Genomic DNA, 26,289 nt, shown 5'->3' on the forward strand with positions numbered 1-26,289 from the left:
TTTCTTGATTTTTATTTTTATTTTTATTTTTATTTTTCATTTGCTGCATGCATACATTTATTATTTTTTTATTTTGTTTAGCTTGCTTCTTTTGGTAAAAAAGTAAATTAGGGGAATCCTAATTTACCAACAATAGAAGAAATACAACTGGAAGCATGTGAAATTTATCATTTCATGCACGATGTTTGGCAGATTTTTAATAATATTTTTAATACGTAAAATATTTTATTTTATTTTTTCTGCAAATCAGAGCTTATATTCCCTGAAAAAGAGAGAGAGAAAAAAAAACATGTGAATAAAAGTTCGGCCACTTCAGTTGTAAATAGAAAACGGCGGTGAGATAAGAATTTTCCCTTTTTTTTTTCTTTCACTTTTCAATCCTTTTCTTTGCCTTTTTAAAAAAAATAAAAAATGAATAAACAAGTAATTACTCTTTAATTGTTTTTGTGTTTTGTGGGCATTCGGCGAATTGGAAGGAAACAATGGATTATAAAAATTTTATTTTTTATTTTTTATTTTATGAGAAAATAATATTCCTTATTTTAAATGGAATAACTTTTTTTCTCATGAAATATTTATAGGTGTGATATAAAGAAAGATATACTTAGATACATGTATCTAGTGTAGTTCAAATGTATCTAGTATATCGGTACATAGAAGAGTGAGGAGCGAGATGTAAGAGAGGCGAACGGGATTTGTTATAAATTCCAGATACATGTGAATCACATCAAATGTATATGTATGTATCTGGAATGATTCACATGTATCTCAGAATATGAGAATAAAGGAGAGTGGTGAGTGAGATGAGAGAGTGAAAAGCGAGATTTGTTATGTATCCCAGATTTATATGAATCTAGTTGGATTTTCAATGTATCAATGATAAATTACACTTAATTTTAACCTCATTTATCCCTAACATGTATTTGTGAATATATCTGGAGATACCAAAATATAATAACATAGGTAATAATACAAACTAGAGTGTATCTAAGTTATTAACTCTTAAACTAATGAAATCACATTACTTGTTAAAAGAAAAGAAATAGATTTTTTGTTTTTCGAAAAAAAGAATTAATAAACAAATATTATGAACAAATTAATTGGCCATAATAATAATTACTAATATTTGAGACCGGAAGGCATATTTAAAATATTTAAACATGAACATGGGAACATGCCTTAAAATTAAAGCACGATTAGTTAAGACTTTCACATCGTAATAAAAGCAATATACATAAATTAATACGAAATCATAGTTTAGGATACTAAAGGATACATTTTAATATCCCAAAAATATTGGATTGCATTAATTATTTATCGTTTACAACAGTGACATATAACATCATTGTCCCTTTCTCTTTGGATACATGTCAATTTTATTAATTTCCTTAATGTTCTATCAATTCAGATTATTGGTTGTGTCAATGATAAATAAAACATACCAACACTTCTAAATTGATTTACATTGATAACAGACCATAGTCAGATATAAATCAATATAGATTGTGATGTAAACTAGCAATTATTTATTTTATACTAATCGTATAAAGAGAGTATTGAAGATATCCTTAATTTGGCATATATAATAAGTTTCATTACTAAATAATTAACACTCTTAAAAATATTTCTTGTAACTGAACTTGAATACACTCTTGATCTTACATGAAATATATCGCTAAATTCTCGTCAACCTAAGGGTGTTCTCAATACGTCTCTCGCCTTTTTATTAAGAGTCACATGTTCCTACAAAAGTTTAAGACTATTTATTATGTCATATTGCATGTCGGAGTGTATCTAAATTTAGTTAGTCAAATAAAGAATGCTTTTTATGACTATCAACAGTTCGAAAATAAAATTTATAATGTATATCAAATTCGATATTATTTTCAATACTCCTCTACGGTATTAAATGAAAAAAATAAGCTAAGGTGGGCTAATGGCTTGCAACAGAAGAGAAGAGTGAGTGTGATGCTATAAAGTGATATAATAAGTAGCAATAAGAGACCAATCTTTGTCTTCTTTATGACTTTTGAGTTGGAAACCCAATCTAATTTAATGCTTTTTTCATTTAATTATTGAGATCTTCTTTTTCTTTTCATGCATTTTTACCACTTTGTCTTGTTTTCATTTTTACCCCCACCCAACATACACCAAACTCCCCACACTAAGAGTATGGATTATTTCTCTCTCAAAAAAAACGTTACACAATGCGAATATGAAATAGTTAAACTCTAATATGAATAGAGAATAACTTTAGTCTCAAACTAATCCTAGTTCATGAAGCGAGTGAAAATTATTTGTTATTTTATCTAATGGTGGCGTTTTGGATCATTGAGTATCTATTACCTTTAATCAAAATAAATATTGAAAAACTCTAATTTATTGTTGATATTAGGCATATATATAAAGAAACTAAGTAATATTTTTGTTTCTATTGTACGTTTAAGTTCTGCACTCATTCATTGATCACTAAATCACGTCATTATGTAAGTTGTTTACCCTAATATAAGTGTCATCGATGCCGACTAATTTCACGGCTCAAAACTTCATTCAAATCTTAACAAAAGTAAGGGAAAAAAAAGGAATTATACATCTTATCTACCTAGTTTTAATGGGCAAGATAGTAATTACTTCCTCCGTCTTAATTTATGTGGCATTTTTTCAGATTTTGAGATTCAAACAAGTCTATTTTTTACCGTAAATGATTTGTAATTCTGTTACGTAGTTTATAAATATATAAATTTCATTTTTAAAAAGGTGATACACTTTCGAATTTGATTTATTTTGATTGAAAGAAAAACTAGAATTGGTCCTGGGTCTTATCATTTTTCAACTGTCCGCTGGTACCAAAAAATCTCTTCAGCTGATCTAGGGGGCTTCCTTTTTCATTAGATGAGATTAGGATGAAAGGTATTATCTTAACGCGCTTGACTAAAAGGAGAGGAACGAAACTTCATGTTTGTTTTTCTTCAAACCCCAATCGACTCTCGCTTGCCGCTATTAACGGAGTCTCAGTGGATTACCCTTCCTTAGCTACTAAGATGTTTCAATTCGCTAAGTTTGAAAAGTTCAAAGAGTTTTGAAGATTTCACACATAAATTTTTAATTAAATTTAAATTATTTGACTCTATAAAATAAAAAATATCACACAAGTAAAAATAAAAAGTAGTAAAAAGTTAAACTAGTTGCGCCAAGTGGAGTAGTTGAGAAGTGTTTGTCAGTTAAAAAAAGAAGGTAAGATCCAAAGAGATGGTAATTTCTCGAAAGTCCAAACATTATCCAACTTTAATGCTATATTAAATCATTGTAAACCAAAACACAATTATTTTTTCCACTTTGACGTTCCATTTTTATATTAAAATTTGATTATTTGAAATTTATATTGTGTAAAATCCCATTTGAAAGAGTACTTTTCAATAAAGATTTTTCTATATCTAAAATTTGAATAATTGAATTTAAAACCTCTAATTAAAAAAAAGAAACAATCTTATCTACGACATAATATCCTAGATAGGACTTGTTCCCCTCTAAGATTTAGCTAACCAAATTTTTACAGTTTTCATATTTGAGCAAAGTTCTTCATAATTATGATAACAAATACTTCATTCATTTTAATTAATTGTCAAGAGTAGTAACATCCAAAAACAAAAAACACAAGAATATAGTCAGAAAATAAGTTCAACTTTCATGATTAGTTTCTTAATTATTCTCTTCTTTTTTCTTTTTTTCCCCCTTTTTGTGGGTTCATGTTATTTAGCATTAGAGTTTGTCCATATTAATCAAATCAAATGTGTTTTTCATGGTTGAAATAAAATATAGTATCTTTACGTTAATTTAAAAAGTAATAAATCAAAGACCCTCCAAATAGGGAAAAAGTTTATGAATTTGTCTAATTAATATAACTATAACAAGTCACCTTTACACATCCTTGTGACGTGGTTAATGCATAATTGAATATTTTTTTATGATAAAGGAAAAACTCCCACTCAATCACTATCATTCGAGTACGTATAAAGTAAATTTTTTCTAGTATAATAATTCGTAAATCATATGAAAATTAAATAAATCTTGTGCAATGATGCTCGATAAAAAAAACATGAATACAAAGAATCTCAAATATGAGACTTTCCATTTGAGAAGATATCCCATGCTCAATTAACTCGATCATCGCTGTTAGTTTAATGCATAATTGCGTATCATAGATGTTTACTTATACGATCGCATGTTTAATTAATAATTAAATTAAAGGGATCACTTTGCCAAATTAGTAAAGAAAAAAAAAAGATTGTGATGTAGGAGGAATAAAGGTGTACTCTGCAAAGTAAAAATAAAGAGATTCAAAAAATCTAAAGTGTTTTATTTTTATTTTTTTAAATAAATCTAAAGTGTCAAGACCATATTACAAGCATTTTTATGGAAATTATAAGAAATTAAAAGAAAAGGGTGATATCACTTTTGACTATTCTTTGAGGCTAAACGTACAAAAGAATATGATAATTAATTCATTAAAATATACCAAAGTAGGACTAGAGTAATTTACACATCCAGGATCACACATATCTTTGTAAAATTAAAAATCAATCAACTTAAATTTTTATTTCGTTTTTAATGAAGTTTGTATAATCACACAACTAGACGTGGAATCAAAATTTTAAATATACAAGTTATAATTGTTCTTGCTCACTAGGCTTTGAATTTGTTATTTATACTTATTTAAATGATTTATTCAACACAAATACAGGTTTGAGTCTAATAAATTATTGAGTTTTGTCGAAAACACAATTACAATGTTGGTTCCACCCCTACGCACCAATGTTGCAGTATATTCAAAATGATAAGTGTTGGGTTTTAAAAAGGTGTGAATGGAAAATGAAGAGTTGCGATTTTTTTGAAGAGTTGCGACTTTTATGAAATGTTGCGATTTTTATGAAAAGTTGTGACTTTTATGGAAAGTGGTGACTTTTATGAAAGGTGGCGACCTTTCTGAAAGATTGTGATTTTTTCAAAGGTTTGTGACCTTTCCGGTAAGGCACAATAAGAACCTTTTCGCACCATCTTTTGTTTTCTATAAATTGAAGGATTTTCTCTCATTTTAAAAAAATAGAATTCATGGACTTCTTCTTCAACTACTAAATCTAGTATTCTAAGTGTACTTTACTGCCGTTGAGTGGTTCGCTGACACCGGAGTTTTTGGTATCTATACTCTGGTGATTGAGATCATTTTACCCTGGGAGGTTATATTCCAAATCAAACCTCGGATACTAGAGGGGAATAATTTCCTTAAGGGGAAACTGTGAGTTTATGGACTTGATTTTTTTCCTATTAAAAATTTTTCAGATTCTGGTACGTGTTTTACAAATTTTAGATTTGTGAATTAATTTCAGTTCTTCTATTCTTTTGTTCTTCACTGGTTCATTAAACTTGGTAACTTCGTGTTTCTGCAAAGTTTGTTGGAATCAGTAAGATTCTTTAGACACATATTAACAACAATTCTTCTTTAAGAAAAATATTTCGTATATTTTTTTTTAAATCTGTTTCTGATTCTAGTTTCGCTGCTAGTTTTAATTTTCTAGTTGTGAAAATGTTCTTAAACTTTGTTATCTTACAAAGATGTTCAAAGTTTTGTTCTAAGTATGTTTAGAATACAAGATGAACAACAACAAGTTCTAAAGTCTTATATGTCACAAATATTACGCATATGTATCATTAAAAAATTTGACCAATTAAACTTTGCTATATATATTGAAATGGAGAATATAAAAAATAGAATAAATAAAAGCATGCAGATCATTTGGTGGGTTATTTGTGAGAATGATTAAGGTCAATGAACAAAAACTTGGATGACAAGTTAGAACCTTATATATATTGAATTAAAAATTTTGATTTTGTCTCTAATTATTCTTTAAAAAAAATGGAAAGCATTTTTTTTATAGAATTTTTTAAGGTACGTATATACACACAACATTTGTGTATTTATATTATCATGTTAACTTCTCGTAATATAGTAGGTAATATATCTTATTAAAATGATAATTTCACATTTTAAGCATTATTACTGACCTATAAATATTTATTCAACCTCTAAATTACTATTCTAATAATAAATTACATTGAAGATGCATACAAGTGATACAACTAAAACCCTCTTGTATAAAATATCGAATAATATTGATAGTACATCAAGAAAATCATATCTTTACAGTGTTACTTTACAACTATAATATGATCTCAATATATATATAGTAGATATCACATGTGCATATGCATTTTTTTTCTTTCATTGTGCACTATATCAACTACATTTATATTGATTTCAAGAAATTATAAATTAGTGATCAATTTTGATGATTGGAAGAAAAACTATCACAACAAAAGAGGAAGATGTCCAAGCATGATAAAGGAAACGACTATAGAGTCAATAGAGACATTGAATTTTATAATAGCTGATAAGGCTTTAACACGTTTTGTTAGTAATGTGTGTATTTATTACTGCTAAAACTTTTTTTTGTTACTATATATTTGAGTGTACATAAAGATTATTTGCAAGGAAAAGTAGTGAATAGATTCTTTATAACAGTCCAAAGTGTGTGCTAGCTAGCTAAGTGTCACAATCAATTTGAGTAATAGTAACACTTTAATTTTCACCAAAGACAAATCAATTTGTCCTAAGGCTTATCTATATAAGTGGTGGTACAAAAAAAAAGTCATGATTGATGTTTTATATTTGGTACTTTCCCCACTTTATGGAACATGCTAATGCCCAACTATGTTGACACCACCATTGGACACTTTTGGCTTCTTGTCAATTGTACAATCCACAAGTTCACAAAAATATCTAACCAAAAGTACTATTCTTATTTTATACGACACTATTTGACTTAACATAGTAATATTTAGAAAGAACAAAATTAAAATTCGTGATCTAAAATAATTATGTGATAGGTAAATTATTATGTCAAAAAAAAAATGTTGTATAAAATGAGGGATGGGGGTGGGTGGATATATGCATGCCTACAAGTTACAACAGTAGGAAAAGAAAAAAGAACAACACATGGTTGCTAAATTGGAAGTGTAACCCTCTTTAGCACATCCTAGTAAAGGATAGTGTATCGATATAAGTTGTAGTGTAGTGATGAATTGTTTTGCTTTTAATCAAAGACTTTTAACTTATGTGTTAGGTATGAAATTTTTTTTGTTAAAAGCGTAGGATGGTATCATGCTCAATGACAAAAAAATTCTTCTGATCAAATACATCAATTTTCCTTAAATGTATTAGTAGATTTTATTTAGATATTTAAATTATGGCATGTTAGATTCGAACATCTAAATATACGATATAGTTCATATTAGGTGTTTTTGCATCAAATTTTGAAAGAACTTCTGTTTGTACTCAAACATCCATTACATAATAACATAAATTATGTCACTTTCTTTAGTTTGAACACACAACACGAGTTGGAACATGCATAATACAATTTATTGAGATTAATGCATATTATTTTAAAATGTCACGTATTCTCAAATGATTATTTTATATACGTAGTGGACACTTGAAAAATACACGCACGAACATTTTCAAAATTTAGTTAAAAGGTCTAATAAGAACATTTTATCAAGTGTTAGCTTCTCTATCAAAACCAACCACAGTTCAAGCGTTTAAATGAAATTCATTGAAAGTTTAAAGGTTGTATAAGTACATATTATGTGGCCTAATTACTAAATCATAATTAGCCTCAGGTAAGATTCGATTAAATATGAAGCACTTTCAATCAAAATCTTTTTCATTTCTAGAGCTTTAATTCGAGACATCTGTTGATTTTGTGACTCTAGTTATTCACTCTTAGCATATAGTTTTTTCCCCCAACGACCTTTTAGTTTGCCACGAGATGTATTGACCAAACTTAAGAAAACTAGTCATGGTAATGAATTGGACCACCCCTTATAGTACTAGACTAGATTACTAGGGGAGAAATATTATTCTTTGCGTGCCTTACAAGGAGTAAAATTAGCGTACTCTTTACATTTACTTACTTCACACACACTATCTCTCTCCCTTATTTTTCCAATCGTCTCGTATTTGCTCTTGACTATAACGAAAAATCAACATTAAGAGGGTCCAAATTATTCACCTCTCAATGTTTAATTTGACTAAGTCCATTAAGGATGATTTGATAATGGTAATGATATGAATGACCTTGAAATATAACGAAAAATAAAATTAAAATATTTCATGTAACAGAGCCATACTGACTCACAAAACCTAAGTCTAAATAGACACCACATAGAAATAAAAAGAGTGATAATGGTTTTAAGTAGTCGTACAACACAATTATTGTTCCATTTTAATCATGCAGTGCCCGTGCCCGTCCTATTCAAGGTCTCTCTTTATGTTAAAAAAAATAGTATTTAACTTCATTCATTTTGAAACAAAGAGGAGAATGTAATCATTATAATAATGAAAATTTTGAAAAATAAACATACGATCAAACATAAATATCATGTGACATAGCCTAATATGCAATATTATAAGTACTATACTCTCTCAGTCTCAATTTATGTGACTTATTTTTCTTTTTAATACGTCTCAAAAAAATGACACAATCTATATTAGTAAGTAACAATTTAACTATAAAATATCTAATTTACCCTTAATGAAATGATTTAAGGGTCACATAAATTTCTATCGTTCATTTTGAATGATAAGTTTTGAAAGTTCATACTAGTTCACATGAAATAGAACTAGAGCATAATTTTACGTTAAAATAATCCCACATCCAAACACTTGTTTTTCTGGGGGACGACAAAATTCAATAATTAAAGAAGGAAAGAGTATAAGGCATATGTGTGCGAGGTCCAATCAGATAATTTGCGTGTGCATAGGATTAGTTTTTAACTTTTATCATCATTTCATCACCATTGTTAAAGTGCTTTTGGGTCATAATACTATTTTGCTCGAATTTCAGAATAACTCATCTCAAAATTAATAATTCGTATACGAATAACTCATCTCAAAATTAATAATTCGTATAGAAATAAGTTATCCCCTTTCTTTGGGCGACATAGCAATTCCGAAAAAAAATGACTAAATGACAAAAATATCCCTTAAAGACTTTTCATACATTACTTATTACATTCAGGAAAGGTATGCTTGTAAACATATATGTTAAATACAACTAACCAAACATATAATTTTTAACATAAGTTATCCCATCAAAATTTATGATATTATTCTTTTATCTTTCAAATTTTAACAATAAATAATTATATGTCTCCCTAAATTTTATGTCTACCATCAATTATGATTAATATTTTCAAATTTTCTATTACCTAAAATTTTTGTGTTTCATTTATTATTTTTTTAACAAATTAGTATTCAACATTTTTTAAAATCTTTAACTTAGCAAAATGTTATAACCTATAATTATTTATTGTCAAACTTGAAAGATAAAAAAATGATGTCATAACTTAGTCCTATAGATGTCGGTTATAAAATTTTCACGTAATAGATAATTACCATTGATTCTCCTTATTAATGCTGCTTATCTTACCTATTAACTAAAATATAATTATAAAAGGAAAAACTAGTTAATAAAGTGAAATTAATTAATTTACAAATGAAAAAATGTTTTGTTATAACTTAACATGAAAATGTTACAAGTAGTAATACTTAAACTAGATCTAAAACATGTAATATTACCCTTAAATAGATGTGTTAGTGATTTTTCTAATATAATTACGGTACCAAATCCAATTGCTAGGATGAGGAGCAAAGAGGTGCAATTTTTTCAATTTTTTCAATTATCACATTCATTTTGGACAGGCGACAATACAGTAGAGTATTAGATCGCACGTCTAGTTAACTCTGATGTACATATAGCTCCGTCTAATGTATCAAACGATTTGCATAGTGTTTTCTTCTATCAAAAACACGATCAAGAAAAACAAACGCTTGCATTTTAGTACAGAGTCTTACTGCACTGAATCGGGAAGAACCCGGACATTGGTGCCCACTAGGTCTTGTTCATGTTCTCTTAATCTTGGAAAACGTTCCAGTATCCGAAAAATAGGTGCTCTGAGTTCCACTGCCAAGCTGATTTGCAAGTGCCTGAGGATTTGATAGCTCGATACCCTGACATTAACGTTAGCATCAGGATAACCAACACAAAAGACAGAAGCACTCAAAAAAGAAAGGGGGAGTTTGGGGGAGGGGGAGGAGAATAAAAGGATTGACTGAATTAGACCTATCCAACTTATTCAGGATGCCGATGAACCAAGACACGATGAAGTGCAATGAAAAAGAACCACAATCTAAAGAAGATGACCAAATCAGAGTATGGCATTACAAGTGTAAAGGGGCAACCTTAAAACTTAAAAGGTGCACATGTAGACAAGCTTATTCCCATCCACCTACATTACATATTATTTGGCAAAAACTCAGCGGTACCACAAATTACATTGTGATTCCTGCTGCGCCTTCACGAAGATTTGGGACTACATGGAAACTTAACAAGCATATTCCCAAATCATTTTGCTATTGCATAGCAAGCATATTCCCAAAGAATTAAGAATTAGACTGTTGCCTAAACTGAGTACATAGTCCCATTTGCTGTGAGGTGCCTTAGACTTCTATACAGATTGGTGTTTCATAACGCGTCTTAAAACATCACATAAAACATAAAGAGTACACAACTCCGCCATCTGACTCCACATGCATTACCTTAGAGAATCTCATAGTTGCTTGACAAGAATGAAACATCAATAAGTAATTAAACAACAAAACAGAGCTTACTTGCACAGGAGTAAAGGCCAAACTTGAAGTCAAGCCTGATGTAGCACCACTGCTTCCATAACTCTTCTCCTTGAATCTGGAAAATTGTCGAGCAATAAGAAACAGTGTAAGTGCAAAATACACTGGTCATCAATGTTTCACAAGTGAGACCCCTTTGCTGGGAAAAGAGAAGAGAAGAGAGACATACTTCTTAGCTACTTTGGCAGCAAGCTTGCTCTGACCAACTGACACACGCAGTTTACCACTTCCAGCTTGACCAAGCATGCCATAGCCCTCTCCTAGTCCATCACCTAGTTCCCAGAAAGATCAAATATGAAGTGAAGAACAACATCAGTCTCGTCTACACTTATAAAAGAAAAGCTGAAAACAAAATCCTAAGAATCACCAGGAGTTAACCATCTCAGATTAGGTTCGAGTTTTCTCATCTCACAAAATTGTGAATACTAGCAAGAAATTGTAACATGTACTAACAGACATTATATACCTAACACACATGAATGCTCGCATAAAAGATTTCATACAATATGTAGTTAGCAAACAACATGGCGATCGATCACCACAACAAATACTAAGATAATAAAAGCATTTAACCTAAGTACAGTTTTAAACAAACTTTTTCCATTTTCACTTTTTGCTCTTGTTTCTGGAACTTCTATTTGATTTAGAAGGTGAGGGGTTGGCATTGAGCTGGTTGGTATTACCTAAGGAGCTTTCTTCAGGTATTCCGAACTGCATCCTATTTGCTAGTTTCCGCATGTCCGTGATAGCATATCTGATGAAATACAACAAAAACACTTATGTAAATCAAAAAAACATGTGCTTCACCATATATAACTCTGGAAGCTGTAGTTCACATGAGATGAAGTGGAAACATCCATACCTTTCTTTCATCTTTCTCAGACGACGCCCACCTCTCTTTTTCTTAGGCTCGGAATCAGGGACTGGAAGAGGCTTTGGCTGCTTTGCAGGAGGTGGCTCTTGCCACTTCTCTATCTTTTTACGTATCTCTTCCCTAAGAGATCTTCCAGTTTTACCAACCGGGTCTCCATTGATCGAGTCAACACGTGCAGCTAAAGTAGATTTTGCTGCCAGCAGTCTACAGGCTCGCATCCTTAAGGAAGGAGGTGTACTCTGAAATAATTCTGTTTGCTCAATATAACCCACATGAAATTGGGATGTTGCTGTGGAGAACCCTGCTAAATTCTTCCTTTTGGCACCAAGAAGCTGGACATTACAAGCAGGCATTTTCGCCAACGATGAGAGACCACCAGCAGTACCCATAAGTTTTGCAGCAACTGCACTCCCAACTACAGCAGAAAGATTAGGAGCAATATACCCCATTCGACTCTCAACAAAATCGAGAACCTTTTTCTTTGCTGAATCAAGAGCAAGGGCTCTATCACATGCTTCCACCGTCTTCTGTAACACATCTTCTGGCAATGGCTTGCCACTCGTAGTTGATGCCGTAACAGACACAACCATGATAATAGCTGAGGGTAGGAGTCCTTCCAAGTCAACAAGAGTCAGATCTATTTCATTTCCAATTTTTTTAACAACCCGGGCATAATCAATCGGGTGATGAACAAGTGACTCTAACTCAGGAAATTTCAATCGATACTTGTCACGTATGAAGTTGTGGATTATAACGATTTCATTCTCAATGTCAACTGATAAAGCATTACAGTCTACAATCAACTGATACTCTGGTTCATCTTCAAGAACAACACCTTTATTCGTGACATCAGACTCCTTCTCAAGTGCATCTTCAACTTTCTGCAACATTAATAGCATATCACCATTTGAAATTACTCCTAGCACCGTAGGAAAAGCGGATAGTTTGAAGACTAGAATTAGAGGATAACAGAAAATAAAATCCTCTAAATTTCAAACTAACACATACGATATTTAACTCTTATTTAAACCCATGTGTGAAAAGGGAAGCTACAGGGATTATTTCACTTACCTGTCCATGTTAACATGATATAAGAAGAAGTGAAGCATGATGAAAGAGAAAAGGTGACAGGAATCAAAGAAACACCAATCTAGACTTCAGAGATAAAAACCATACAAGACCTTTGAATTCAAACAGAGAAGAAGGGTAAAAAGTACTTGTGGGCAGTCCACGTTGTGTATAAGTATAACCAGGGACATGATGTAATGAAATTAAAGATAAGGTGGGTATAAACCTGCATTATGTCAACATAGCGACGTGATTTTTGCAGCTTGGAGACATTGTCTAGATCATCATAATTAAGTGCTTCAATGTCTGCCAAGTCTCCATCTTCCTCCATCTGATCAACATCAAGATTCTCCTCATCCTGGTTAAATAAAGCGGAGAAAAGTCAGTCCAAACTAAATGAAGATAGGAAAGGAATTTGATAACCGAATGGACAACATCTTCCACCCACAATCTTCTCCCAACCCTAAACATAGAAAAGTTACAGAGAAAAATAGAAAACAAAGAAACGGAGATTTCTAACACCTTGTTGGATGGTTGCTACCCGTTGTATTGTATTGTTAGTTTAAATGCAATGTTTGTTTTGATTATTGTATCGTGTCGTTTAAATCCATCTTTAGGTAACAACGGAAAGTAACATTTTTGGTGTAAGGATCGATTTTGTTTGATCACACCATTACCTTACTATTTTCTTCTCATCTGGACTTAACTCATTATTTAATAATCCTATTTTATCCTTTGCTCTACTTGCGCAGGTTTATTCGTTGATGTAAGATATTATGTAAATAAAGAGAAGACACAATCTATCAACCTGTTGTATTTATTGAAACAATCCAGTACGATATAAACATAATACAATACTATACATTATGAAACAATCCATAACGACCATACAAACAGAGTGTAATGAGCAGAAAAAAAAGAGTGAAAACAATATACTCACAATAACATCAGCTTCATTATCGGACAACTCGTCCAGATCTGCCAGGAAAGAATCAGCAAGAGTTGCCTGAGACCAGGTAAAATCTATTAAAACCCTAAATCAATAATCAATCCAAATATACAAAACACGAAAATTAAGAAAATTGGCTAATTACCATTATTCCTGCGCCAAAACTCCAGCAGACCAGTTGATGATTTGGCTGCAAACAGTAATCTGCGAAGAAATTAACAGGAAGGATATAGAAAAACGGAATTTTGTTAAAATATAAGCAGAAGAAAAGTGAACAAAAAATTACAACAACAGAGAAATAAGAAATTCGGATTCTGAAAGAACCGACTCTAGTTAATGGGCTGGGTCCGCTTATTGAAGCCCAGATGAATGTGCTAGACCAAGCCCATGCTTGAAGAAACGCTATTTAAGATGTAATCAAAAAAATTAAAATTATTCAAATTTTAACCATTTAGAATTTATTTATGTTTGTTTGTCCTATATGAAATTTTTCTCATCTGATGTCGGGTATCTAAATTGGAGGCTGACTATTTCATATTCATGTCAGATGGCGATCCATTAGGGGGTAGCGCTTTCTACTAATAATTTTTTCTTACACTTTGTTTGAATCATTGTCCCCCATTGTTTCATAATGTATTGTATTGTATTGTATTGTATTCAATTATACTGTATTATATGATAGATAGAATGTTTGACTAAACTGTATTGTTTGTTGTTGTTTAATAACATTTTAATTGTTTAGCTTAATTGTATCGTACTGTATTGTAATTTATAAATTTACTAAAATATTCTTAATTATTCTAGGGTAGGAGGTTTGACTAGATTTAAATAATTACGATAAAGGGTAAAATCATATTTTAAAATATTATGTAAATATATAATTGAAAAAAGAAATTAAGAAACAATGAGAACACACCAAATTGGTTGTTCCATAAAATAAGAGTTTTCATTGTTATGTAACAACAAAATTTAATAATATAGTACAATACATCTTAAGTAATAATCAAAACAAACATTGTAGGTGTAATAACAATACAATGGATAACATTAATCCAAACATAGTGTTAGTTAGTGCTCGTACTTGAGACTCTAGTTAAGATGGAGTAGCTTTCATTATTCATTGACCACATCCTTTTAAAATTGAGACTTCAACACCCGACATTTTGAAATTAGGCTTGATTAATGGCAATGAAGAGTCAAAGCTAATAATGATTTGTTATGAAAGGATTTGATTAATCCTTTTCTCAACACAAAGATATAAGTAATTATAACTATGAAAATTTACTTTCATTCAAGATGTTATTTGATACATAATTAAACTGTAAATTATAATTTAAAAATATTATTATAGACTAATTTTTGAAAATCTTATCCAATCAAACACTAAAAAAATTCATATTAAATAAGTAATATTTTTTACATTTATCTAAAGAAAAAAATTTGATCATAACATACTTTGTTCACCTACAACTTTGACTACTAAATAAAAATAAGCTTGGAAAGAAAATCATAATTGTTTTCTCCAATACACATCTCACACAAACGAAGTGCTGTGAAGGCACGCAACCAATGCTTGTTACAATTTGTATTATTTAAAGAGAGTCTTTTAACTGGATAAAGTTAGTATTATATGACTATAAAGTTAAGACTTCTAAATTATGAAAATGATCTTTTATAGAATACAGAATAAAATTATGCGTAAAAGATTTTTATTATCTAACTTTTCTCTAAATCAAGTTATAATTAAATTATTAGAATTACATATTATAATAACCAAATAAGAGTATCAATTTACACAGGGAATGCAAGAGAATAGTAAAGTATAGGTATACCATCTAAGATACTTAATATTTCTTTCTTTTTTAATTAAAGATTTCAATTTTTTTGAAAATAAAAAATTTATTTCGAAAACAAAACATCATTTTAAAAAATAAATCTTGTAACACATAAATTTCAAATTAATCAAAATTTTATTCAAATAACGCGCATAGACAAAGATATAGATATTTGTAAAAAAAATAAAAATTATTTGACGAAGCTTTACAAAAGCATGTAATGTCTTGTCTCCTCTTCGTTTCTGTTTGGCTATAAACTACATTAATTAAGACACTCAATAAAAATATTTACATATTATTTTAATTATATTTCAAGTTAGATAATAATTTTTGCTTCTAAAATCATAAACTTTCACAAATATTTTTTCAATCAAACTTTATATCCAAACAAAATAAAAAAATCAAATATTATTTACTATTTAACTTCAAAATATATATTTTTTTCAGCTTAACCAAATATCATCCAAACATGTACATACATCTCAAAGTTCAAATTTCTTATCCCCTTTGGAAAATATTTAATATTAAATATAAGTCCAAACACACAATAGTCCATTCAACATTCAAAGTCGGTCTTTTCAAACCTACGTACGGTGCCAGTGGGTCCTAAAAGAAGGAAAATCACAATGAAGCAGGTACCAAAATCAAAACGACGTTTTGAAAACGTCATTTCCAAATAAGTTTTATAATATAGGATTTAAATCAATTAAAATTTTAGTGCAGTATTAGGAATCAGTTTTTGAAAATTTCAAAAATAAAAAATAAAAATGAAACGCCACGCATAAAGTACCATTTGGGTATAAAAGTAATACTACTATTTACTTTTTAGAAAATACTTAATACTTTTTCACATTATTTTAAAATTAATATTCCATCATAAAAAAATCAATTTATATTTTGAAATTTCAAAAACGATGTATAACATATTTTCAACTCATTTTTTTATTTTTAAATTTTTAAAAATTTAAATATATTTACACGTAAACATTATTTCTAATATATTCAATTAAAAAACATAACATAACTCTCACCTCAACAATTTGGTTCATACTCGAAGTCCCTTTTCACACCGTCCAGTGCCCACGCCCCCTATTCGACCGTCGACTCTCAACTTTTATAATATTTATCTAAAATTATATATAAATAATTATTTATATAGATAACCAAATAATAAAATTCTTATTAAATTTTTAAATAGAGTATTTAAAATTTATCATCGAAACGCCCCACGGGTTTCCAGAATAATTACCCACAAATCCTCTTCTTCTCCTCTTGTCTTGTCCCATATAAAAGGCGCCATTTGCACTCCCCATCCCCATCGTTTAAAAACCCCTAAACCCTCAAATCTCTCTTCACTCAAAGCTCCTTTACATTGTCATGCGAAAATGATTTCTCGTGGCTACGCAACGGATACTCAGTCGAAATCCTCCGATATCGCCGCCACCATACTCGCCGCCTCGTCGCCGCTGCAGATCCTCGCTGCGTGCGATGCCGTTGAGTCGTTTCTACACAAGCATACAGCTGACCAGACCCGATGGTTCTTCTCCATCACTTTCCCAACCCTAATATGTAAAATTTTCGGGTTCGATGAATCGTCTTCTGCTTCAGCTGCTGTCAAGTCTATGTCTCCTTCTGGATGGATAGATATCGCCACTTTATCCAATGATACTCAGCTCGCAGGTTTGCTTCTGAAACTCTGCGCGTTTCCATTTCGGAGCTGATTGCTTTGTATTTACTTCCGTTTTGTTAGATTACTCCTTACAAATAAGTATAATTTCTTATAATCTAATGTGTGTAAGCTTTTAGGATGGTCTAGTAACTGTTTATACATTTATCATCACATTGTCATGAATAGCAGTTAGCGTTCTTAGCTAATTAGTTGTTTTTTTAATGCCATTACTTGATGACTATCTAGACTACACATTTCTGAAAGCGAATTTATAAGCCGCCACATATTCTAGGATTGTTGTGTGACATTTTTGTTTTATGTTTTATCTGCAAATTGCTATAGTTTGCAGGTAGAATTTCAGCTTATAAATTGATCTTTCCTCCCATTATTTGGTGAATATCGTGAATTATTCATCTAGAAAGCTCATTCAGAAACCTCTACATCTTTTGGAATTTTTCATTTTTTGCGTATTGCGATGCTTTAGTCATTTTATTTTATGTTATCCCAAATGTTCTGGTTTACAGGTAGATGCTCAGCTTATTATGTGAGTTTTATGTGAACCTATAATCCTCCTTTGTTTCCAGAAAGTTTTTTAAAAAATTTTTAGAACTACTTTTTATGTTTTGCGATGAACTGTCTTTGTTTTTTTGGTAACAAATGTTATTGTTTACAGGTAGAATTTTCAGCTTATTATCGCCCACTGGTGTGTTGCTATCTTCTATTGTGGCTGCGGATGGGCTGTCTCTGGTTAAATATGTATTTCCTGTAGAAAGGTTACCCGAATGGGTTCGTTATATGCTTCAAAATGAAAGGGATTCTTTGGTTTTGTCTGACTTATGCCCGTTGTTCAAGAATAGGTTGAAGGAGGACTCAGTTAAGGGTTCTTCATTTCAGGTTCAGTTGAATGTGTTTGAATATTACATGTTCTGGTTTGTCTATTACCCTGTTTGTCGAGGTAACAGTGAGGGCCCTCAAACTGTAAGTGTTAGAAGAAGCAGAAGGTTTAGATTGGAGAATTGGGCTTATTCGATTCCAGGTTTATCAAGTACCAAACGTGGGATGGAGCAGAAGAATGAGGGCGATTTGTATATGCGTCTCTTGTATGCATATCTCCGTGCATATGTGCCTGTAGCTGATATGAAGGCACATCAACCATATAGGAGCTCACTGCTTCACTACTCTTTTTCCTATGAGACTCCAATTGTTGAAAAAGCAGAGTTCATGGTTAACACTCTCATATATTTTTGGTTAGTTGATAATGATTTCTCACCATTGCCTGTAAACTTGTGCAAATCATTTGGCGTGACATTCCCTTTCCGGTCAGTACTGGGTGAGATTCCTCCAACTTCAGGATTAGGTGAAGTAGTAAATGTGTGTGTCAAATATCTGAATCTAAGTTCGATTGCATCAAGTGATAAAATTGACCAGGTTGACTACACTGAAAGTCCTAAGTGGAAAGTTGGGGGGACATTCGGTGCTTCTCAGTCAAGAAATGCTGTTCCCGTCATGAATTCTGGTAATTCTTGGAACTCGTGGATTCAGAGGCCATTGTACAGATTTATATTGAGGACATTCCTGTATTGTCCAATGGAAAGTTCTATTAAGAATGCATCTCAGGTGTTCACCTTGTGGGTTAGTTACCTGGAGCCCTGGTCTATATCTATGGAAGAATTTGCAGAACTTGATGCGGATCTGGGGAAGTCTAATAGAGGTACATTAAAGGAGGTTACCCCATCAATGCCACAAGGTTATACCTCTTCTTGGCAAGTTTTTGTATTAGCTAACTACTTATACTACAGCGCTTTGGTCATGCATTTTATTGGTTTTGCCCACAAGTTTCTTCACACAGATCCAGAAGTGATAGTCAAGATGGTTTCAAAGGTCTGTTCCATTTTCAAATCTTTCCTTTTGTTGGTTACTATTTTAGAGAAGCTTCTGGTGCATATTAGTTGGGTGTTTGTTGCAATAATGAGTGGCTGAATGCATGACATGTACTGCCAGTTTTGTGCATGGTCTTTGTATGGCACGTCTGGTCATCAATTACCTTTATATGACTACTTTAGCTTTCACTAGCTAAATGAGAACTGCTCCAGAGAACACCAGTCTTGTGGTTTCAGTTTCAACAAATACTATGGATTTTCATATTGGCAATTGTTGGTAATACTAATTACTTTTCTTTGTTCTTTGGAAGTGTTTTTGTGCTACTTTGAAGAGTCTGATGTAATAACTCGCATGGTAATAGAGGACAGAAGACAATGGTCTTAGTTGCCTTGCCAAAACCATGAATCATGGTACAATTGAACATGGGATTGTAAGATCTAATGGCACAGTAGCCTTGAGTTTGGCCGTCATCTCAATTTTGCTAATATTAGAAAGAAATTGTGAACAGACTGGAGCATCTCACCAGGGGCTGTTGATCAAAATATTTTGGACCAACTCCTCTAATTTTGTGTCTCAGAGCATATGTTGTTAGTTGAGTGCACTGTGCTGCCCTGCCCCTTAGAGCATTTGTTGTTACTCTTTAGCGTTCTTAAAAGCATTCCATGTCTTTATCCTTATTGACTTTTAGATTAGTTAGGCTTTCCACATGATTTTATTTCACTATCGTTCTCCTTGTCCCTTTCTAAACTATGCTTTAATTGTGCAGGTGATAACAATACTAACATCATCTGCAGAACTGATGGACCTCATAAAAAATGTGGATATTGTATTCCATTCGAAACCAGCTGGATCATCTAAATCAATGCTCAATGCTTTGCATAGATATGTTCCTGCTATTCGTGAGCAATTACAGGTACTCTAATAGCTTGTCTTACCAGTGCTTCCTTAAATGAAATGTACTCTCATTTTGCCGATAGAAATATCTTATCAGCAAGCATCAAAAGTAAGTGAAGAAATGCTGACCTCTGCAATAGTAATAGTGGTTACAGTATGATTCATGTAGATGATGTGTAATTCCCTTAAAGTAATGAATGGAAATAGAAAAAAGATGTGAATAACTTTATATTATTTTATCTTATGTGCCCAATCTTCACTTGCACATTTCAACCAACATCTATGAGCCATTTGGAGAGATGAGGTTAGGTCTTGAAATTTGATTTCTGCTTTCATAAAGAGAGGAGTAATTTATGTGTATTGTGTTTGCCATTATGAAACCTATAATCATCTTCCAAAATTAGGTCATGTATCTTTGGAATGGTCTTACTAAATTATGAAATGTCAAAGTGTCTAATGAGCTTTGCTTATGCTAGGGCTTCATCAGATTTTCAAGAAAGTATTAACAACATATGTGTAGCTCTTTCTAGTAGAGCCTTACTGCATGCATATACATGCTAGCTCCAATAGTCATGAACTTATGTTAGGGGTGTGAATACCTTCACTTGGTATGCTTCTTCCAATTCTTATATTCATTTTCCATTGTGTCAGGACTGGGAGGATGGCCTATCTGAGACTGATGCTGATGGTTCCTTTTTGCACGAGAACTGGAACAAAGATTTACGACTCTTCAGTGATGGTGAAGATGGTGGACAAAAGTTGCTTCAGGTGATCAAAATTTAGCACTCCAGATGTTCTGAGTAGTTTGCACTTGTATCTCTGTGTTACTGACTTAGGCCAAACTGTCTTTCAGCTGTTTGTATTGCGAGCAGAATCTGAACTGCAATCAATTGGCGGAGAAAATCTTTCTCCAAACCTCCAGCGTTTGGATAGAATGAAATCGGAGCTGTGCCAGTTGTTTGGTGGCCCTATTATGAAGTCCATGAATACTCCAGAGACTGTACAATGTGAGTACCTGCGGGATGAAATCTTTAAACCCAGGAGTTTTACAAATAGAGCAATGATCGATATCAAATACAAGGGTGATTGGATGAAGCGGCCCATCTCAGATGATGAAATTGGGTGGCTGGCAAAGGTGCTTGTTAAGCTATCAGGCTGGTTGAACGAGAGTCTTGGGTTGAACCAAGTCGAGAGCAGCCAAGAGAGTCCTGTTTGGTCATATGTTGATGTGTCCAGTGATGCAAGGAGTGTCTGTGGACCCATGGAAATGATCAAAGTTGTGTTGTGCTCTTTCATTTCCTGGCTTCTTATGTTACGTGGAGCTGGTGTGCGGTTCATGAGAGAGCATGGCATCAGGGTGAATCTCAGGATCTTAGCATCAAAGAAGGTGGTAGTGGTGTTGCTTGTCATTGCTGCTTTTAGTCTACTCAGGAGAGCTTTTCTCGGAGTTGGGTAATGTTTACATGGGAGATCAAGCAAACATAACAGAATGAAGAACACAAAGATAGGTCTAGGACTGAACCAAGAAAGAACAGAAATACTCGGAGAGTGAGTGAGAGAGAGAGAGTAAAAAGAAAGGAAACAAAGAAAAAGCCTGCTTGCTTGCAAGGTTTCCTTTTGTTTTGTTTGTAAATGGACTTATAGAGTTTATATAGCAACTTGTTTGTTTGTAGGCCTTCAGTCCTTCCACTTGTTACAGATATTGTTCTTGCTCCTAGCTGAAGCTATAAGCTTTCTAGTGCCTTATAAAGTACAGTGCACCAGAACCGTCACGAGCTGTGAGCTGTGTCTCCTCTAGTCACAACTAAGAATCACAAAACCTTTTCGTTGACGATGGGATTATTTCTGCTCCTTTTGTTTTACTGTTAACCGCGGTAAAGTGAAAGAACTATCGCAGATCGTTTTATTAGATTCCTAAAGAGCTTGGAAATTGTCTGTTGGAAAGTTTCACCTCTTTGTGTTCCTTGTTTTCTGATTATAATGTCTTCTTGGTACGACGTATTTTCGTAAACTCAAAAGTTAGCTCACAGGGGTAAGTTAATTGAACGTAAATTTGTATAGATGTACTAAATTATACTGCCCATGTGGGGCAAAATATTTGTTTTTGTGTTCTTTAAAACATGTCTATTGAGTTAAACAGCTGCTCTTTGTTGTTGAAGATAATTTGGCTTCCTTTTAAAAGAACCAGGTATTATACACCATACATACACATCAGAAAAGTAGATGGGGGATTCTCTGCCTGATAACAGTGATGCAGTCAGTGATTTCACGAAGTTTACAATAAAAATAAGTAAACATACGAAAAAGTTAAGAGGAATTCAACATCTATTATATATACATAAAAAACAATTTTAACTTTGAATATTCACTGTAACTTCCCATCGAGGAGGTTTCAAAATGAACCTACTTGGTAAATATTCTACATTGTTACTATCCCAGACAAAATCAACTGCACATCTTGAACTGTCACCTTCATGTCTGGAAACATATTCAGCAATGTAAATTCCTTTTCTATGTACACGTTAACTCGTTTCTGTGAGCATCTTCTGGTTTATACTGCTCGAGAATTCAACTTGCAGTGGAAAAAACTCATGAAGATAGCGAAAAACGTATGAAATGCTGAGGGCTTGAGACAGTAATCTTTTCCCCTGCTGCTTAGTGTGCATTGCAGGATTCAGGATCTGTCAGCTGTCAGTCGTTGCATACACGAACGGAGTGGAAAAACCAACCGATGAAACCTCTGTCATCAGAAAAGAAATGTGGTTCATCAACAACTGTACATTCATTTGTATTCTTTTCTAGTGAAGTGGTAAAAGCTATGATCAGTACCTCATATCATCTGAAGCAAATGGTTCATGTTGCTGTTCAATCAGGTAGGGGGGCAAGTTGAAAGCACGATGAACTCGAGAGGGGTTATGATATCTGTGATTCTTGAAACTGGTTGAGTCTTCTAGACCAAATGGAATGCAATATCATATGGAAGATATCAAATCTAAATGGCATCGCGTTCCAATGAAAATGTTTCTGCACCCTCTTGACGTTATTTTGCATCACCTGATAACGTCTTAAAGGTATACTTAACAGAATCTCCTTCAGCTTAGGAATATCTTCCTCAGAAACTATCAATGAGAAAGCACTCCAATCGAGCACTTCGTCAAATGGGAGGGCAAGATTATCAGCAATGATCACAGGTACACACTCGTAGTATATTGCCTCGACAATCCTTGGACTGTTCACTTCAAAACCCATTGGACAAAGACAGAACTTGCTTGATTTCATGTGTTCAGGATAAGACATTATTCTTGAGACACCGGTAGGTAGAGGCCCGTAAATTTTCATGTCTTCATCTCGGTCACTCCAGTACTTGAGGAGTTTAGGACGGACTGGCCCGTGCATATTTCCAGCAAAAAAGGCGAGGATAGGGCGTTGTGACACTCTTTTTCCACCAACATTCACTAGAGGCTTACCGATATTTCTTATGGCGGTCTCTGGAAGGGAAACATCCTTTCCAGCTTTAAATATTCCTTCAGATATATCTGCATTGCAGAGAGCTTTTATAGTGTTTCGAATTAACTCCTCGTGATCCTTTAAAATGTAAGGCCCCTGTAAGAAAATTCATGTCGAAGATGTAAGATGGGGTCCAACACCGGGTAAACCATGTGAACTGGGATGAGTCTGACTCTGATACCATATTGAAACGCGTGATGATCTCATCTAAAAGCTTATACTTTGGGTTATTAAAAATCTCATGGAATATTAATATAGAAGCACCCGCTCTACTTCCATGAAATAATGTTATATAACATGCTATATACCAGATACAGAAGTCTGACCACCTAGTGAAATCCCACAACTGGGATCGGGTAGAGTATACACAGACCTTACCCATACCTCGTGGAGTTGAGGTTATTTCTGAAGGATACTCGACTCAAGCGTAGCAAATCGAAGTAGTTAATTCGGAAAAGGGAAAATCTACAGTGAAGAAAACGTGACAACTAACAAGGAAAAGAGTACAGAACATTCAGAAAAGGAAGAATAACAACAAAAAAATAGTCTGATAAACGAAACACAATAAACAACAGATGATAACAGATATCAAAAGCAAGAAACTACATGAATAACAGACGTGGATGCATACCCAATCATGGCAAGCAACTAGAAAGTGATCTGTTCCGTGTGTACGATTCCAGAAGGGATACTTTGCAGCTAGCATGTTCACGTAGTCCCGCAGGAATTCTGACAACGGCCTAAGATTATGAGAGCCAGGCACATAAACTGCCATCTGCAACTGTCGTGAACTATATGGCAGATAGAATAGGTGAGCCTTCTCAGGGTCCGTAGTGACAAAATAAGGATTTTCCTCCATCAATTTCATGAACCATCCCTCAGACGAATAAATTCCCAGAAGATGAGGTTCGTGGAAAATAGGCCTGTCTCCTTCTTTGTAAATGTAAACTTTGAGTAGAAGTTCCATCATCTCATAGCTCCTGGAATGTCAACCAAAAATTGTGAAGTCTTTCTTTACTTTCTTAAACTCCGTGTCAAGTCAAAACAGGTCACTCAATTTGAAACGGAGGGAGATTGTACCTCTTAAAGTTGGAAATATTCCTAAAAAGAGGAGCATATAAGCCTGGATCATCGGTGACTAAAGGAGCTTTCTCAATCTCGCTTCTAGCATATGCAAGTGCCTCATTTGGTGTCAACGACGCGATAAATCTCTGTATATAACTACATTAGAGAAGAACAAGATGCCAGAAACAAATACGATCACTTATAATTGCTTACAAGCACAATATCAAACTTACTTGCAAGTGATCAGGCACAACAGGTGGAGGCGGATACACAATCTTTTCTAATATCCGTCCCTGCCTCTTGCGTCTCCTACGCCTCAAGAGTCTTGCTCGTCTTTCCATAACTCTCATCAATCGGTTTGATCTGGCTGTAGAGTTGAGTAAAACAACCGGGGCCAAATGCTTACTCATTTTCAACTGGTTATCAGATGTTACTGAAAGTTCAAGTTCCCTCGATTTGTTTCCATGATTTATTAGGCGTTGGTACGATGCAACATCCAAAGGTGGAGAGGTAATCCATTCAGTTAAAGGATTAGGGAGGCTATAAATTTGAAAGACAACTCTAAACACTGTTAAAATAGTGCCTATAACAAAGAGTTTCTTCCAATTCACTCTGAAAAACAGAACAACAACTATTCGCCGCAAGAATTTCCTCATATCTTTTGGCAAATATAGTACTCCTTAGTCCTCCCTATACTACAAAAATCCAACTTTGGTAATGAAATGATATGTACATTGACGACGAACATCGGATTTCAATTCATTTGGCAGCCTAAAACAGCCACCACATACCTCCAACATGTTCTTTCAGCTCAAAATTTGAAGATCTAACAAAACAAGAGGATAAAGAAACCATTAAGTTTATTCTAACATGTAGTGTTATGATACAACCACAACATACCCAATGAAATCCTCTGGGGAGGGTAGAGTGTACACAGACCTTATTACTACCTCGTGAAGGTAAAGTTGTTTTACGAAAGGCCATCAACTCAAGAGTAACAAATCCAAGTATAAAGAAGAAGAAAACATTGCTAACTACCAAAGGAAGCAGTGCAAAGCAACATATAGATTTATGATCCTACATAAAAAAAGGCAATACTATGTATCCAACCATGGACACAAAAGAAAATGTTGTATTCAGGTTAGCTTGTTCTCACCTCGACTATTCCACGTGATATATTATTACCTCTCACCAACATAGATACCAGCATAGATACCAGGTAACTCACCAACGAAATTTCTCGTGTGGAAAAACCTCTCAAAATCAAAAACACCAGAAGAGAAACTAGGATTTCAAACTTTATGAATTTTGAATTTTAATAATGACGGTAATGCTCGGATTTTCTAAATTTAATATTTAACATATTTAATTAAAATTAGCTTCCTGAACGAGCATGCAAACTACTAGCACTGAAAAAACCACACTCCACCTCACAAAATTTGACAAATATTTACATTTTGACAATGAAACAACCAAATTGTTATTGAATATTGACATCAATTTTAAAGATTTGGTATGAATATTTTATAAGAAATGATCACAAACTAAATTAACGATATGATACGAATTCATAAAAATAAAGTCGTTGCACATTATAATAAAAACAAATTTCATGTGTACTTGATACCTTTAATGTACAAAGATCAAATGGAGGTCAGCAATACGACGTCGGAGAGTCTGGAGAAATTTAAGAGAAGAAAGAAGAAATTAAAGAAGAAAAAATGGAGATTTGGAAAGTTG

General features: G+C 32.9%; 3 protein-coding genes across 3 annotated transcripts; 1 reads left to right on the forward strand and 2 right to left on the reverse strand.

Annotated features, from left to right (window-relative positions):
- Positions 1-9,758: 9,758 nt before the first annotated feature.
- LOC107028933 (U4/U6 small nuclear ribonucleoprotein Prp31 homolog) lies at positions 9,759-14,000 on the reverse strand. Its single transcript, XM_015230182.2, has 8 exons — positions 13,844-14,000; positions 13,690-13,755; positions 12,976-13,107; positions 11,670-12,562; positions 11,491-11,561; positions 10,977-11,079; positions 10,790-10,865; positions 9,759-10,129 (listed from the first exon to the last, which is right to left on the reverse strand). The coding sequence occupies exons 1-8, from the start codon at positions 13,844-13,846 to the stop codon at positions 10,022-10,024; spliced, it is 1,452 nt and encodes a 483-aa protein (XP_015085668.1). The 5' UTR covers positions 13,847-14,000; the 3' UTR covers positions 9,759-10,021.
- Positions 14,001-16,776: 2,776 nt separating this feature from the next.
- On the forward strand, positions 16,777-21,921 carry LOC107026942. Its single transcript, XM_015228083.2, has 5 exons — positions 16,777-17,213; positions 17,876-19,083; positions 19,850-19,996; positions 20,629-20,745; positions 20,831-21,921. The coding sequence occupies exons 1-5, from the start codon at positions 16,919-16,921 to the stop codon at positions 21,431-21,433; spliced, it is 2,370 nt and encodes a 789-aa protein (XP_015083569.1). The 5' UTR covers positions 16,777-16,918; the 3' UTR covers positions 21,434-21,921.
- A 360-nt stretch (positions 21,922-22,281) lies between these two features.
- Positions 22,282-26,289, reverse strand: LOC107027298 (probable glycosyltransferase At5g03795). Its single transcript, XM_015228475.2, has 6 exons — positions 26,177-26,289; positions 24,783-25,375; positions 24,565-24,695; positions 24,116-24,464; positions 22,807-23,580; positions 22,282-22,717 (listed from the first exon to the last, which is right to left on the reverse strand). Exons 2-5 carry the CDS (start codon positions 25,203-25,205, stop codon positions 22,891-22,893), a joined length of 1,593 nt encoding a protein of 530 aa, XP_015083961.1. The 5' UTR covers positions 25,206-25,375; positions 26,177-26,289; the 3' UTR covers positions 22,282-22,717; positions 22,807-22,890.

This window comes from Solanum pennellii, chromosome 8 (assembly GCF_001406875.1).
Source record: "Solanum pennellii chromosome 8, SPENNV200".
NCBI classification, from domain to species: Eukaryota; Viridiplantae; Streptophyta; class Magnoliopsida; order Solanales; family Solanaceae; genus Solanum; species Solanum pennellii.

Coding starts and splice junctions, on each gene's coding strand:
- LOC107026942 (XM_015228083.2), top strand. CDS start 16,919: ATGATTTCTCGTGGCTACGCAACGGATACTCAGTCGAAATCCTCCGAT. Junction 17,214..17,875: donor CAATGATACTCAGCTCGCAG/GTTTGCTTCTGA, acceptor TATTGTTTACAG/GTAGAATTTTCAGCTTATTA. Junction 20,746..20,830: donor GTGGACAAAAGTTGCTTCAG/GTGATCAAAATT, acceptor ACTGTCTTTCAG/CTGTTTGTATTGCGAGCAGA.
- LOC107028933 (XM_015230182.2), bottom strand. Junction 13,108..13,689: donor ATAATGAAGCTGATGTTATT/GTGAGTATATTG, acceptor TTATTTAACCAG/GATGAGGAGAATCTTGATGT. Junction 10,866..10,976: donor GCTGCCAAAGTAGCTAAGAA/GTATGTCTCTCT, acceptor ACAATTTTCCAG/ATTCAAGGAGAAGAGTTATG.
- LOC107027298 (XM_015228475.2), bottom strand. CDS start 25,205: ATGAGGAAATTCTTGCGGCGAATAGTTGTTGTTCTGTTTTTCAGAGTG. Junction 24,465..24,564: donor AATATTTCCAACTTTAAGAG/GTACAATCTCCC, acceptor TTGACATTCCAG/GAGCTATGAGATGATGGAAC. Junction 23,581..24,115: donor TAGTTGCTTGCCATGATTGG/GTATGCATCCAC, acceptor ATTTTCTTACAG/GGGCCTTACATTTTAAAGGA.